The sequence below is a fragment of the Petaurus breviceps genome, unplaced genomic scaffold (assembly GCF_028583685.1).
Source record: "Petaurus breviceps papuanus isolate PSGF00001 unplaced genomic scaffold, PetGlider_PUasm1.0 151, whole genome shotgun sequence".
In the NCBI taxonomy this organism is placed as follows: domain Eukaryota; kingdom Metazoa; phylum Chordata; class Mammalia; order Diprotodontia; family Petauridae; genus Petaurus; species Petaurus breviceps.
The window spans coordinates 17,246,379-17,260,997 of record NW_027185712.1 but is presented as its reverse complement, the minus strand read 5'-3'; the positions used below and the strand labels follow the sequence as shown (position 1 = coordinate 17,260,997).

Sequence of the window (14,619 nt, the reverse complement as noted above, 5' to 3'; positions counted from 1 at the left end):
GGGCAAACTCGCGGAAGATAAGGGACTGACGGGACGTAGACTCTCGCGGCTTCTTATCGCGAGGGTAGTTTTCGTGCCTCTTCTCTGCCGCCGCCAAGACCCCGCCGGGGACGGTTTTGCTCGCGAGCTTCCTCCGAGGTGCGGGCGGCCCCGGCGGCGGCGGCGGCGGCGAGCGCGGGGCCGCGATCCGGGATCCTCGCTGCCCGGGTGAGTCCCCCCCCCGCAGCCCGGGCAGCTTCACCCTCCTCCCTCCTTCTGCTCAGGCTTCCCCGACCTCCAAAGCTGCCCGGCTGGCCTAGGCCCTGGCCGGCGCCAGCCAGGAAGCCGAGGGCGGCCTCTGGCCCGGAAGACCGACCCACGTGCTGCTGCCCCGGACGCCGATTTGAGGGATTAAACAGACGGGGTGTGAGGCGCCCCCGCCAAGCCCGCTGCACCCCATCTGTCTTTGGGTGGAAGATTTTTACGGCTGTTGTCATTCACCTGGCCTCACACCATATCTCTTGTTAGTGCGGGTTCACTTTAAACAGTCATTTAAATTCCCTAAGTCTCCCACTTGGTACCTAAGCCTAAGCCCGGAGTGGGGCCGAAGCCCCAGGCCGGGCACGGGTGGGCATGGTGGGTGGGGGCTTCCCTGCCTGTGGGGAGTGCTACCTGTGCCACGTGGGTGAGTCAGTTTTCTAGGTAGTGAAAGTGGCTCTTCTTGGCAGAACCACTCGGTAAGCCCGGAGGGAACTGCTGTGTATTACCAAGCACTAATCAATGCTTATAGTTATGAGCCTGACTCATGGGCCAAGAGCTTATGTGCAGTACTTTTTACCTGGCCTGCAGGTGTGAAATAAGTTTTAGAAAGATTCTCTTCCCGGAGGGGTCAAACCTAAATGTATCAAGTATATTGCTACCTGCACTACTATATGCTAGCTGCAAGGGTTACCCAGCCCCAAGGTTTCAGTGGATGAGGTATATGCTGATTGCCAGATGAGTGGTACAGACAGCAAAAGAAGGTGGATAGATCACTTCTGTCTGTGAGGTGTTAATGAAGTCGTGGAATCAGGTGGTATGGGCTTTGAAGGGAAGATTCAAAGAAAAGCAGTAAACTGAAAAGCCTTCTAGGTTTAGAGAAGGGCAATAAATAAAGACACCCAGCTAGCGTTTGGGAAGACAACTGGAGAGAGGTCCAGTTTGTTTAGAATTTTGTATGCATTGGATTCTTCAGAAATTATAGGACAGATTTAGAGCAGGAAGGGTCCATACAGTTTATACAGTTCCAGCCAGACTAAGTGACTTGTCCAAGGTCACATGTAAGTGGCAGAGTCAGGATTTGAACTTGAGCCTTCTGATGCCAAATCTCTTGCTTTTTCATTGTACCATGTATTATCCTAAACTGGTCAGTAGCCATATAGCATCACCAGGAGAATAGTTCTTTTTAAAGAACAAGCTTTTATGGGAAAAAGTTGGTGAGCATTTATCAATCACTAAATCAGGCACTGTGCCAAGTGCTGAAAATACAAGAAAAGGCAAAAACCTAACCATTTCTTTGATTTGTGGAGGATGAATTAAAATCTAGGAGATTATTTCATTAGTGTAGAAAAGAGTTAATGAGGGCTATATGATTATAGGTAAGGGGATGGGTTTTAGAGTAGTTGTAGATGTAGAATTAACAAAATTTAGCTGCTGGTTAGATATTGGATCTCAGTGGTATTAAGAGTTGAAGATGTCTCCAGGTTTGCAAACCTGGCTGATGACAGGATGATGAAACCCTTAACAGTAATAGAAAAATTAGAAAGAGGGGTGGATCTTAGGGAGAAGAGAATGAGTTCTCTTTTGGACAGTTGGGTTTTAGGAATCTATGGGGCATTGTGGTAGAGTAGATGAGATTTAAGCTGAGTCTTGAGGGAACCCAGAGAAACTGAGTGGCAAAGAGGAGGAAAAACATTCCAGGGGGACAGCCAGTGAAGAGGCATAGAAACAGGAAATGGAGTGCTGAATGGGAAGAACAGTAAGTAGCCAGAGTAGCAGGATCATGGAATATGTAAAAGAAGTAAAGTGGAAGAACATTGGAAGAGCTTTAAATGCCACAGAGAGGACTTTCCATTTGATCCTGGAAGTAATAGGAAACCACTAGAATTTATACAGTAAGGCAATGATGTGGTCAGTCATCTTGAGAACATTCCCTTAGCAAATGGAAAGGAGAGACTTGAGTCAAGAAGACCGATTAGAAGGATATTGCAATAGTGCATTAGGAAAGGTGATGAGGGCCTGAACACTAGGGTGGCAGTTGTGGGAGCAGAGAGAGAAGTAATTGTGTGTGTGTGTGTGTGTGTGTGTGTGTGTGTGTGTGTGATGTTGTGAAGGTAAAAATGACATGATTGGATTTTGGGGATGACACGAGTTGTGGGCTCTAGTGACTGGGAAAATGATGGTATCCTTCATAGTAAAAGAGAAGTTCTGTAAGAAGGGAGGAGAGATTATGAGTTCTGTTTTGGACTTTTCCCTGGGTTTTTGTGATACTACTTTATCCTGGTTCTTTATTCATATTCCCTTCAGTTCCCTTCACAAGGTCATCATCCTTTCTTCCCCACCATCTTCCAGTTCCTTAGTATAACCCAGGATTCTTCCTGAGACCATCTCTGTGTCTGTCCCTGTACTCTTGGTTATCTCACAGCTCCCTGAATTCAGCTCTCATCTATGGAGATGACTCCTAGATCTACACTTCTAACTCTTAGCTCTCGTTAACAGTTCATCTTTGCACCTAAATATGCCCTTTCTCCCACCTTCCTTATTTCTGTCCAGGGCGCCACCATTCTTTTGTCATCTAATTTGATTTTCACTTTTATTTACCATAATTTCCCTACCTGCCCTGCCATGTCTTTACTAAAATTTATTGATTCTTTATCCTCAAATTCTGTCTCATCTATCTTCTTTCCATTTAGACCAGACTACCTGAATTAGTTCAATTGAAAAGGCTCCATTAATTTAAAATATGCTGCTTCTGTGAGTTTGCAAGGCTTTTGTAATAATCAAAAGGAACAATTGATCAAGTTCTCCCATTTATTTTCATTACTGTATTTGGTGGTAAATATATCTTCAAAGTATGTAGTGTACAAAGAGTAAAGGAAAAGGAAGAACCTTACATGGAAGATTTATGTGCCCAAATGAGAATTATTGAAGGGCATTCTTTATAGCGGATTGAAGTTACATGATGTGCTACCAATCATAAAGTCTTTGTCTAGTGTAATTTCAGGGACACATTTGGGGCAACTCACTTAAGATGATTTCCCAGCTTTTTCCTTTTACACAGAAAAAGTTGTTTTTGGTGTGTGATAAGGATATTCCTTTGAATTCAAGGGATTTGTTATTAGTAGGGAAGCTGTGTTAACTGTTAACGTGGACTCCAGCTCTTTCTGTGTTTAGGGACCTTAGAGTCTAGTTGAAAGGGTGAAGGAGGATGAAAGAGAAGAGGAGAGAGAATCTTGACTCATCCTTTGCCTACCTGCCTTTGAATTTGTACCTAGAGATAAGAGATTCTACCTTATGGTCCTGGCCAGACTCTGAGAAACTCTTGTACAAATGGTCATGAACTCATACAAAAAACAAAGTTGCCAGTTTGTCCATGGCCTGAATTTCTAGTTTAACTTAACTTTCCTGAACCATAAAGTCTCCAGACCATAAAATATAGATACAGCGAATAAGTTAACATTCACTCAGGGCCTTTTATTCATTATATACTGGAAAGAATGGCAAACCACTCCAGTATCTTTGCCAAGAAAATGCTAAATGGGGTCACAAAGAGTTAAAAACAACAGAGTATTTGCTCAGTACTTTATATTCTAGAATATTTTTTCATCTATGAGTTGGGTCATCAATTGCCTTGGGCTAGAATAGTCCCTGGGCAGCTAGGTGGTGAGGTGGATAGAGTGCCAGGCCTGGAAGTCAGGAAGACTCTTCTTAAATTCAAATCTGGCCTCATGTCCCTATTAGCTGTGTGACCCTGGGCAAGTCACTTAACCCTGTTTGCCACAGTTTCCTCATCTATAAAATGAGCTCAAGAAGGAAATGCAAATTACTTCAGTATCATTGCCAAGACAATCTCAGCTAGGGTTATGGAGAAGCTGGAACAACCACAACAAACATGTTTTTGCCTCTCAGTCACTTTGTCCCATCCAAACTAGCCTAATTTATATTTTCTTCACATAACATTCTGTCTCCAGTCTCAGTGCATGTACCTTTGCATTGGGTTTCCTCTAACACCTTGAATGCTCAACTTGATCTCTGCTAGAGAACCCCTATCTCCCTTTAAGACTCAGCTCAAGGGCTTAAGGAGGCCTTTCTTGATTCCCTCAGTTATTTCTGGGCCACCCCTCATCACTTTGTATGTGTTTTATATAGTCAGTCAATAAACATTTGCTTAGCATGTAGTATGTGCCAGAGGCTGTGCTAAGTAAACACTAGGGATAAAAAGAAAGGTTAAAGATAGTCAAGGAGCTCACAGTTTAATGAAGAACACTACATGCAAACAGCTGTACAGATCAGCAATATAGAGGATAATTGGAAATATTCAATAGAGAGAAGGTCCTAGAATTAAGGGGCATTGGGAAGTATGTCCTGTATTATCTTTGAGCATAGTGTATCCCATTCCCTTTTTAACCCCCATATCACCAATAGAAGATAAATTCTTTGAAGGAAGAGACTTTCACTTTTGTATTGGTATCTCTTTGACCAAGTAAATACTTAATAAATGGTTGATTGATAGCCTAAGATGAACAAGGAGGGCAGTAGTACTAAGATTTTGTAGTGAGGGACCTCTCACTTAGAGAGTAAAGTGAATGTTCAGGTTAGAACAAAGAATGTATTTTAAGAATATTTGCCAGGAAATTGAATCTAGCAAATGGGATAATGCTTTCCAGTTGATATAAGAATTTCTTTAGGGGCGGCCAGGTGGCGCAGTGAGTAAGAGTGCCGGCCCCGGTGTCGGGATTGGTGTCGGGATTGTTGTTTCCGGGCTCAGATACTTGGCACCCACACAAAGTAACTGGCCCTGTAACCTTGAGCAAGTTACTTAACCCCAATTGCTTAAAAAAAAAAAGAATTTCTTTGAAATGAAATAGGAAAACTGTGGGAAAAGGGAAGCCACATGGTCTAGAAGGAAAGGATGAGGCAGTAATACCAGATAAGAAGCCCTCTTGCATTTCACATCTACTTCTAGGGAGTTCTTCAGTATCTTTCTGCTTTAGACCTTCAAATCAAAGCATCAGGAGAACCCTCCAGGTTCTCCCAGTCTGGTCAAAACCAGCATAGTCCAAATTCCTTATTTAGGGACAAGTAAGAGGAAGGGCTAGCCCAAGGGAACAAATTAGTCCTGATGGAGTCCCTGAAGAAATGATCAGGTCTCTTCTGGGAAAAGGATCTTCCATTGCTCTATAAAGCATCTGGCTTCCTAGCTTCCTCAGAAGTGGTTTGAGAAGGGATGGTAGAATCAGTTATCATATTCCTGGTGAGTGGTAATAAGCATCTTTAGTAAGGGGGTGGCAGTGGGAATAAGAAAAAGGACAGCTAAAAAAGGTATTGTGTAAGTAGGATTGACAGGATTTGGTTAATATTAGGTATGAGAGATGAGGAAAAAGGGAGAAGAGCCAAAGATAACTTTAGTATTCCCATCATGGTAGTAGTGGTGACACTGCAGAATTGGTAAAGGGAGATGCATTATCTTTTTTCTTTCTCCTTCTAGTATGGGAACATTCTGACTGGTTTTCAGAGGAGGAATTGGGAATGGTTATCCCAGAAAAGAGAAGACATGGGGGGCCATGAATAACTGTCTTCAAGTATTTGAAGGGTCATCATGTGGAAGAGGAATTAGACTTGTCCCCCAGAAGGTAGAACTGGGAACAGTGGATGGTAATTAAAAAAATAAATTTAGATTTGGGAAAAGGAAAAATATATTCAACCATTAGAAAAAGTACTTATTCAAAAGTAGAACAGATGCCTCAAGAGAAAAAGGATTCCTCAATATTGGAAGTATTTAAGCAAAGTCTTTGTCAGTAGTATTGTAGACAAGTGTTTTTGTTCATATAAAGATTGAATTAGATGATCAATGAAGTTCCTTCTAACTAGGAAATTCTGTGATTCCCTCATAACCATAATGTTATCTTTTTAAAGGTTTATCTCAATGAATAACTTAAATGACCCTCCACATTGGAATATCCGGCCTAATTCCAGGGCAGAGGGTGGTGATGGAAGCAGATGGAATTATGCTCTACTGGTTCCCATGCTGGGATTGGCAGCTTTTCGTAAGTTACATCTTTATAGTTTTTTTACTTTCTGGGCTCAAAGTTTTGTGCACTGTTTGAGTGAGAATTATTTTGATTTTGAGCTCCTCTTTGGTCCAAAAGTAATAGTGAGTGATGTTCATGGGGATGACAAATACATGGACCATGAACCCCTGAATATTTAATGTTTACTATATGGGAAATCTGATCTTTGGCCACTTAACTAAAGGGTAGCTGCTTCATGAAACAGTTCCTTTCTTCAAGGAATTTACATTCTCCTGGGAGGGAAAACACATACACAGAAAAAGTAAGTACAAAATATATACAAAAGACAATTCCCAGAGGGAGGACACTAGCAACTAGGGAATCAGAAAAGTTCTTTTGAGAAGGTAGCACTTGAGTGAGCTTTGAAGGAACTGAAAGATCCTATGAAGTAAAAGGGAAGAGGAAGTATATTCCAGGAATTGTGCTAACTTTTTGCAAAGGCTCAAAGACAAAAGATAGGCTATAATAAATGGGGTGGTATAAGTAAGCCAGGTTGGCTGGAACAGTAATATGCAATAAGCCTAGAAAGTTAGGCTGAATTGTGACTTCAGAGGGCAGATGGTGAAGCATACCTCTTGGCAGAGGTAGCAGACTTGGTTCAGAATGAGGTATGTGTTTGTAGGCATGGCCAATGTGTTGATTTATTTTTCTTGATTGTACTTAGTTATTATAAGGGAGTATTCTATGGTACAGGTGAGAAGTTACAGTGTGGTGGTAAAAAAAATCAGACATTTTAAGAGATAAAGTTAAATTTTAAAATCTTAAAAATTAAAAGGACTTTATATTGAAGGACATTGTTAAGCCAATCCTATGACTTTAAACACTAGAGCTTCAGCAGTGGTCCTCAAGAGGTCATAAGGGCCTGATAAGAGGATGTATACTAGAAGCGGACAGGTGTAAACATCACATCACTTGACAACTGATTGAGTGTGAGGGTTGACGGAAGAGGACGAATTGAGAGTTTACTCTGAGGTTGCAGTTTGGAGGAACTTGAAATGATGGTTCCCTCATTTGAGAATAGTTCCTCTGAATTCATAAGAATGCTTTGTCCCATTCTTAAGATGCTTATTACATTCTGTCTTGTCTTGTCACTCAGCAGTTCCATTCAATAAACATTAAGCTTTAATAATAACATTAATATGATTTATAATCATATTCTATTTACAAAGCAATATGTCATTCTTATACTGTATAGCAGGCAAAGCTGCCAGATAAGACAGTGTGAAATCAAGGGGGCAGAGAAAAGGATATAGAACTGGACATGAGCTTCTAATTTTCAAAGATTTATTTAACACAAACCTTCAACTACTCTGTCACTCACTGTCTTCCCTTGGGGCATGTTTGTTGAATTGATTTATTCATTAACTCATTAATTCAGCAAACATTTATTAACTAACTGCTTTCAGTAGAGCACCATTTTAAGTGATGAAAAAAATACAAAGTTTAGCTAAGATGTGTTTTTGCCTTCCAAGGAATTTATAATAGGGGCATAAGATACAAATATCGGTGACCATAATACACAAGATTACATGTTCATGTAAATTGCATGTTCATAAAAGATTTTTTATTGATCAGGGAGGACTTGATGGTGGAAGTGGTGTTTTATTTGAATTTAAAGGATATGTAGAAATTCAGTAAGTGAAGAGGGAAGGGAGGATATTCCATGCATAGGGAACCGTGTGAGCAAATGTGGGAATGTACAGTGCTTTTTTGGAAATTAGAGAGTAATCCAGGTTGACTAAAGCAAAAAGTTTATGAGTATAAAATAAGACTGGAAAATTTGTGAAGGCAATGTTGTAAAGAAATTTGAGCTTTATTTGGTGAGCATTATGGAACCACTGAAAGTTTTCTAGCAGATTAGCAGTACGACCAAAGCTATGCCTGAGGAAAATGATTATGGTAGTGGTTTGAGAAGGGATGGTAGAATCAGTTGTCATATTCCTGGTGAGTGATAATAAGCATCTGTAGTAAGGGGTGGCAGTGGGAATAGAAAAAAGGACAGCTAAAAAAGGTATTGTGTAAGTAGGATTGACAGGATTTGGTTAATATTAGGTATGAGAGGTGAGGAAAAAGGGAGAAGAGCCAAAGATAACTTTAGTATTTCCATCGTGGTAGGAGTGGTGACACTGCAGAATTGGTAAAGTCAGAGAAGTTTTTTGTAGAAAGAAAACAAGTTCAGGTTTGAGGGCTTTGGACACTCAGGTCGAGATGTCCTGAATGAATGAATAATTACAAAGGACAGTGGGTGCTACTTGTGGCTGTGGCTGATCTCACAGCACTGAAATGTGAACCATTGTTCCTTTTGGATCTCCTGTTATGGCTAGGATAGGGAGAGAGCTTGTTGTTTGAGCAGAGGAAAAATGAATTGCATTTTTACCTAATAGGTAAAATTCTCATGTTCTCTGTGGGTGCATTTATACAAGCTACATTTCTGTCATTCCTCAGGGTGTTAAGTCCGTATCTCCCCAGTTTAGGAAAAACTAGAATCATGAAGTTAGTATGACTAATGATGTCCTACGTTGTACACTCATGGGGTCCCTATGCTTGAGAGCCAAAAGGACATTAGATGTCAATTAATCCAACTCCTTCATCTTTTAGATGAAGAAAAGGAGGCCCAAAGAGGTGAAAGTGGCATGTCCAAGACCACTCAATATTTGAACTCACATTCTTTCATTTCAAACCAGTGCTTTTTGCTGTTATTCTTAGGATAATTTGTGTTTCTCCTAGGATAACTAAGTAAAGCCAACAGTTGGTAGGATTATTCTCTCTTGCCATAATATTTACAAAAGGGGGAAATGAAGGTAATAATTACCTTCCAGGCAATAAAGTTTTGTGGTAGAGTTTGTGGCTCTGGAGTCACAGGGCTTAGGTCTAAATACTTTCTCTCATATTTAATTACCTGTGTGGTGTTGGACAAGTCATTAACTTCTTTTTTTTTTCTTTTTTGCTTTTTGGAGGGAAGTTGGGGTTAAGTGACTTGCCCAAGGTCACACAGCTAGTTTGTGTGTGTGTGTGTGTGTGTGTGTTAAGTGTCTGAGGCTGGATCCGAACCCAGGTCCTCCTGACTCCAGGGCCAGTGCTCTATTCACTGTGCCACCTAGCTGCCCAAGTCATTAACTAATTTGGGCCTCAGTGATCTCATCTGTAAAATGAGGAGATTGGGCTGGATGGTCTCTGTGGTGCAGACAGTTTCTGAACTCCATTTTGACTCTAGATCTATATTATCATCTGATCCTTTGAGATATTCTCCTCTCAGAACCCAGTCACCTAGAACTTTGCTTTGGCTTCAGTGGCCACAGGTGGATTGATTGGATTAGGATGAATTTGAATTTAGGTAGTAATCAGCTGACTATGAATAGAAATCAGTAATAACCTTGCCATGTTTTTTTAATATCTTGTCTGCTTTATGTTGGAGCCAGTGTAACCAAATAGTGGTAGGATCTGGAGCAAAAGTAAACAGTGGCAAACAGCTAGATTCCATTTATATTTCTTCCCATAATACGAAAACAAAACAAAACCAAATAGCCCAAAACCAGATAAACAAACTTCTTAGGTAGACTATAAATAGGAAATTTGCCTATCTGCCTTGTCATGTCATTGTCACAAAGGGCAGAGAGCCTCTGTTTGCACTGCATATAAAATATATATTCTGTATGTTACAATTTAATGGAAATCCCTTTCTTATACCAACACCTAAGATCTTTAGCTTTTGTTGAAATACCATCCTGTTAGGTTCTGCTTTTTTGATGAATGTTATTTTCTTTTAGAAAAAAAATTCAGAACTTTAGGACTAACTTTTCTTTTTTTGTCATTTTTGCTTTTTTTTTATCTTAGGTTGGATTTGGTCTAGAGAGTCTCAAAAAGAAATAGAAAAAGAAAGAAAAGCCTACCAACAAAAAACAATTGCTTTCCAACAGGATCTTGAAGCTAAATACCGTGATATCATCTCAGAAAACCGTCGTGCAGTGGCTCATTTGTCTGTGGAGCTTGAAAAGGAACATAATAGAACAACTAGCTATCGTGAAGCCCTCATCTCTCAGGGTCGAAAACTAGTAGAAGAAAGGAAACTTCTAGAACAGGAGCGTGCACAGGTAATGCAAGAAAAGCAGCAGCTACAACCTTTGAAAAGTGTGTATCAACACTTCTTGGAAAAGGAAGAAAATTGGCAAAAAAGGGCTGCCCTTTTGCTGAAAGAATTTGAAGAAGCACTTATAGAGCGGCAAAATATCTACTGTAGTCTGGTTCTTCCTCGGACCAAGCGCCTAGAAATCGAGAAAAGCTTGTTAGTTCGAGCATCCATTGATCCAGTTGCTGCTGATCTAGAGATGGTATCTGGTTTAACAGATATATTTAAGCATGACACATTTTGTGGAGATATGTGGAATTCCAACAAACGTCAGAATGGGAGGCTCATGTGGCTTTATCTCAAATACTGGGAATTAACTGTTGAATTGAACAAATTTAAGAGAGTGGAGAAATCCATATTAGAAAAATAAGGAAAATATGTATAGGAAGACTTCTTATTGACTATGAATGGAGTAAGACCAGGCTTACATTCTGAGGTTCTGGTTTTCCCAATATCTTTTATTTTTTCACTCCTGCTGTTACCACATATTAGCTGGCATACTTCTAAAGATTGCCAAAGTAGTTGCAGTTTACTTTTCCTTCCCTGAGGTGGCAACAGGTTAACTCCCTATTGTACTTGGCCTGAAACTGTTAAGAAAGATACGTTCTTTCTAAAGTTTCTCCTGTGCCACTGATATTTTAAGTAACAGAATGCCATTATTTTGTCCTACCACCAAATTAGCTTTGGGAAAGAATTATAGTCTATTTTTGTCGTTCCCTTAAAAATTATGGTTTCCCTTGAACCATTTAATCTCATAGTATATTTTTTCCCCCAAAATGAAATCTAAAAATTTTCAGATTAGATGCAGAATGGTGCACAATAGTGCTATCTATCATTAACACAGCTCTATCAGGTTACTTAAACTTCCAGTGTTTCCTATATCCAAATTTATGCCATATTAAATGAGATTTGGATTGTTTGTATTCATTATGCAGATTTTAGTTATGTCATTAGTGTTATATGAAAATTGATACTAGCATGAACTATCAAAAATAGTCCTTTAAGAATATTAATCATTATATGTAGAGCACTTTGTGCTTTATAAAAGGTTTTTCTCATATTTATGTAACATCTCCACAACAACTCCATGAGGACAGATACTATTCTCATTTTATATATAAGGAAACACACTCGGAAAGGTTTTTGAATCTCAGATAGCATGGTTAGTAAATGGCAGAGCCAGAGACCCAGTCAGCACTCTTTTACTCGAGCATGTTTACTATCCAAATAGGGGTAAATAAGAGAAACTGTAATAAATATGAACTTTGTTATTTAAATTTGTATTTAGGGTAATGCTTCCCTGAAGAGCAACAAGAAGGCTATTAACATGTGTTCTACAACTGTGACCTGGTCATAGAATGACTTGGTTTGACTTGGTATTCTCTTTCTTGGTGTTTAGTATCAAAGTCAAATTGAACTGTTATTATCAACTTCCTCTGATTTCATCAGTTTTGTTTTGTTTTGAGAAAGGGCATACATTATCAAGTTTAGCACAAGGGGAGAAAAATAAGATGACAATTTTTCACTATGTACATTTATAGAATGGTACTCTGGGTAATCATTGCATTCAAGTTTGCTTTAGGAAAAATTAGCTTTCCAAATGGTTTAGTGCTTTGTGTTTCCCTGAGTGCTCATAGTCTCATTTGTCTACAGAGTTGAATCACTTTGCCATCACTTAACATAAGCCTGAGTATGAAAATGATATCTGGGTAGATATTGCTCAAGAAGTTCACTGTAACCGTCTGTATTCCCTAAAGTTTTATATCTGAGATTATCTAGTCAATAATTCCATTGATTTGCCATTTAACCTTAAACAAGTCAATTGGAATCCCAGATTCTTTGATTTGGAAGGTACCCTAAAGGTCATCTAGTTCATTCCATTTTATCAATTCATCCTCACTCTTCAATAAATGAAGAAAATTAGTTAGCTTTTAGTTTTTCATTTTGTTAGATGATCCAGAGTGACTTTTTAATCCTCTGCTATCTTCTTTCAATTATTTCCTTCCCAAAATCTGGCTTTGCTCATGGAGTGCAAACTAATTTAGATATGAGGCCAAATAAAACAAAATCAAGAATAAAGTCAGTTAGGAATTAATATGATTGTGTGCTTCTTCACAAAAAATTTTAGTAGTGTCTTCCAGAGTCAGGTATAAGTATCTTGGATTTTCCCTGCCCCTGCTGCCCTACCATGATTAATTGAGAATTGACATTATTTTACTGATCTTCTGCAAAGGACATCTGTAATGAATGAGATATCTGTATGATCCAATAAAAATAAAAGTATATGGTACGAACATTTTCATTAGTAAAGAAGAAAATAGGAGTGGACCAAATACTACTTTTGTAGTCTTATTTTGCAAAACTAAATGGCAATAATAAGGGCTATACATTAAAACCTTGGTGAATTTGATTCTGAGAGTTGTGACAATCAGTGAAGTAGAATTATAGAGAAATTTAGCAGAATATATAGAGAGCCTTCTTGTAGCTCAGGGGAGAAGATTGGATTGGAACCAGGGATACCTGAAAACTTTTGATATGGAAGTGCTGCTGGCATTCTGCAGACAGGTTAATAAATTATCAAAATGAGGAACATGGAAGATATGCTTTAATAGGAATGGGAAAGAAGCAACTAGATATCCCAGCAAGTGACATTTGATTATTTTTAAGTCAAGAGGTTTTGGGGTAAATTATATATGTACAGGGTGATGGTGTGTTTCTTTGTGGTTCAGACTGTTTTCTAACTTGCTCATTGTAAAAGTGCCCATTTCAGGGTGTTTTTGTGATTTAAAAGGGGTGAGCACCAGGACTCTTGCTATTTACAAAAATAAAATTAAAAGTAGATAATAATTCTGTAGAGTTATATAATGTTTTCCCCCCCTAAATAACATTTTTGCCCTTGAATTTTTTTTTTCCAAATTCCTTGTCAGGAATGGTAAATTCCAATTAAAATGCCGTGGAAGTAGAAAAACTGCAAATATACCCTCTGATGTCACATACTGTAGGGGAAAATACTTATAAGAACATTTGTTATAGTCCTAAAGCTCTTGTAGTTTTCTTCTTTTAAAAGTGTGACTAATTAAAATATGTGTCAGTTATCTTTATTCTTTTGTCAATTATTTTCTTTCTGTGTTTGCTTTTTTGATTGGTTAGTAGTTTTAAGGTAATCTGATATAATCAGTTGAAAAGCAGGTTCAAGGGAAAAGTGTTCTTCCATCTCTGTGTAAATATTTTGATTGACATTGCTCTGAAATTTAAATCTATGATAAAATGTCTTCTGCCTTCTCCTTGATACTGCTACTACCATCACCGTAATTCAGTTTCTCATTATTTCTTGCCTGGATTATTATAGCAATTTCCTAACTAGACTCCCTGCCTCTCAGTTAAAAAATATACATCCTGCACCTATACTTACCCTCCCTGTTCACAAGGTTAAATCTAGCTTGTATCTAACTATCACACAAAACAATGCCAATTCCATGACCTTGACCTCTGAAATTCTTCTCTGATCATAATCTCCTTTCCTTCTACCTTTCTCCCTTCCTCCTAAACATATTCTTTAGCTTCCCAATTTTTCTGGTTCTTCCATCCTTTCCTGTTCTCCCCAGTCTTGCACTAGACTCACTTTCTTCCCTTTCTCTTGGCCCTCTAGAAAACCAGTTTAGCTATTTATTGTCCACCCTTAAATACCTTGCCTACTTATCCTGCTGTTTAACAATAAAAGCCCTTTAAAAAGCTCCTTGACTGCCTTGGGTGAAGAAGAAAGAGGCTGTTTAGCTCAGTGGATAGACTGCTGGACCTGGAGTCAGGAAGACCTGTATTAAACTCCTAGCAATGTGACCCTGGACAAGTCTTTTAACCTTTATCTGCCTCAGTTCCTTTATCTGTAAAATGGGGATAATAAAACCTCTGGATTGTTGTGAGGATAAAATGAGGTAATATTTATAAAGCTCTTTATAAACCTTAAAAGCACTATATTAATGATAGCTATTCACTTTCACTAGAGTCCTTAAAAATATATGTATATGTGTCTACACACATATACGTGTGTGTGTATATATATATTTATTTATTTATTTATTTGTAATTCAGCATTTATTTTCTCTCCCCAGCCCTATTTGGATTAAAAAAAAAAACCTTAGAAGAAATATACTTAGTCAAGGAAAACATATTATAATGGTTATATAA

General features: G+C 38.7%; 1 protein-coding gene across 4 annotated transcripts; it reads left to right on the top strand.

Annotated features, from left to right (window-relative positions):
• Window positions 1-6: 6 nt before the first annotated feature.
• Window positions 7-13,535, top strand: CCDC127 (coiled-coil domain containing 127). 4 transcript variants are annotated; one of them, XM_069075997.1, is made up of 4 exons: window positions 7-207; window positions 5,726-5,870; window positions 6,154-6,284; window positions 10,143-13,535. In XM_069075997.1, the coding sequence occupies exons 3-4, from the start codon at window positions 6,164-6,166 to the stop codon at window positions 10,802-10,804; spliced, it is 783 nt and encodes a 260-aa protein (XP_068932098.1). In that variant the 5' UTR covers window positions 7-207; window positions 5,726-5,870; window positions 6,154-6,163; the 3' UTR covers window positions 10,805-13,535. The 4 variants fall into 4 exon arrangements, with proteins under 4 accessions (XP_068932098.1, XP_068932093.1, XP_068932102.1 ...); XM_069076001.1 differs by lacking the exon at window positions 7-207 and adding an exon at window positions 227-502; XM_069075992.1 differs by lacking the exon at window positions 5,726-5,870.
• The last annotated feature ends 1,084 nt before the right edge of the window (window positions 13,536-14,619 follow it).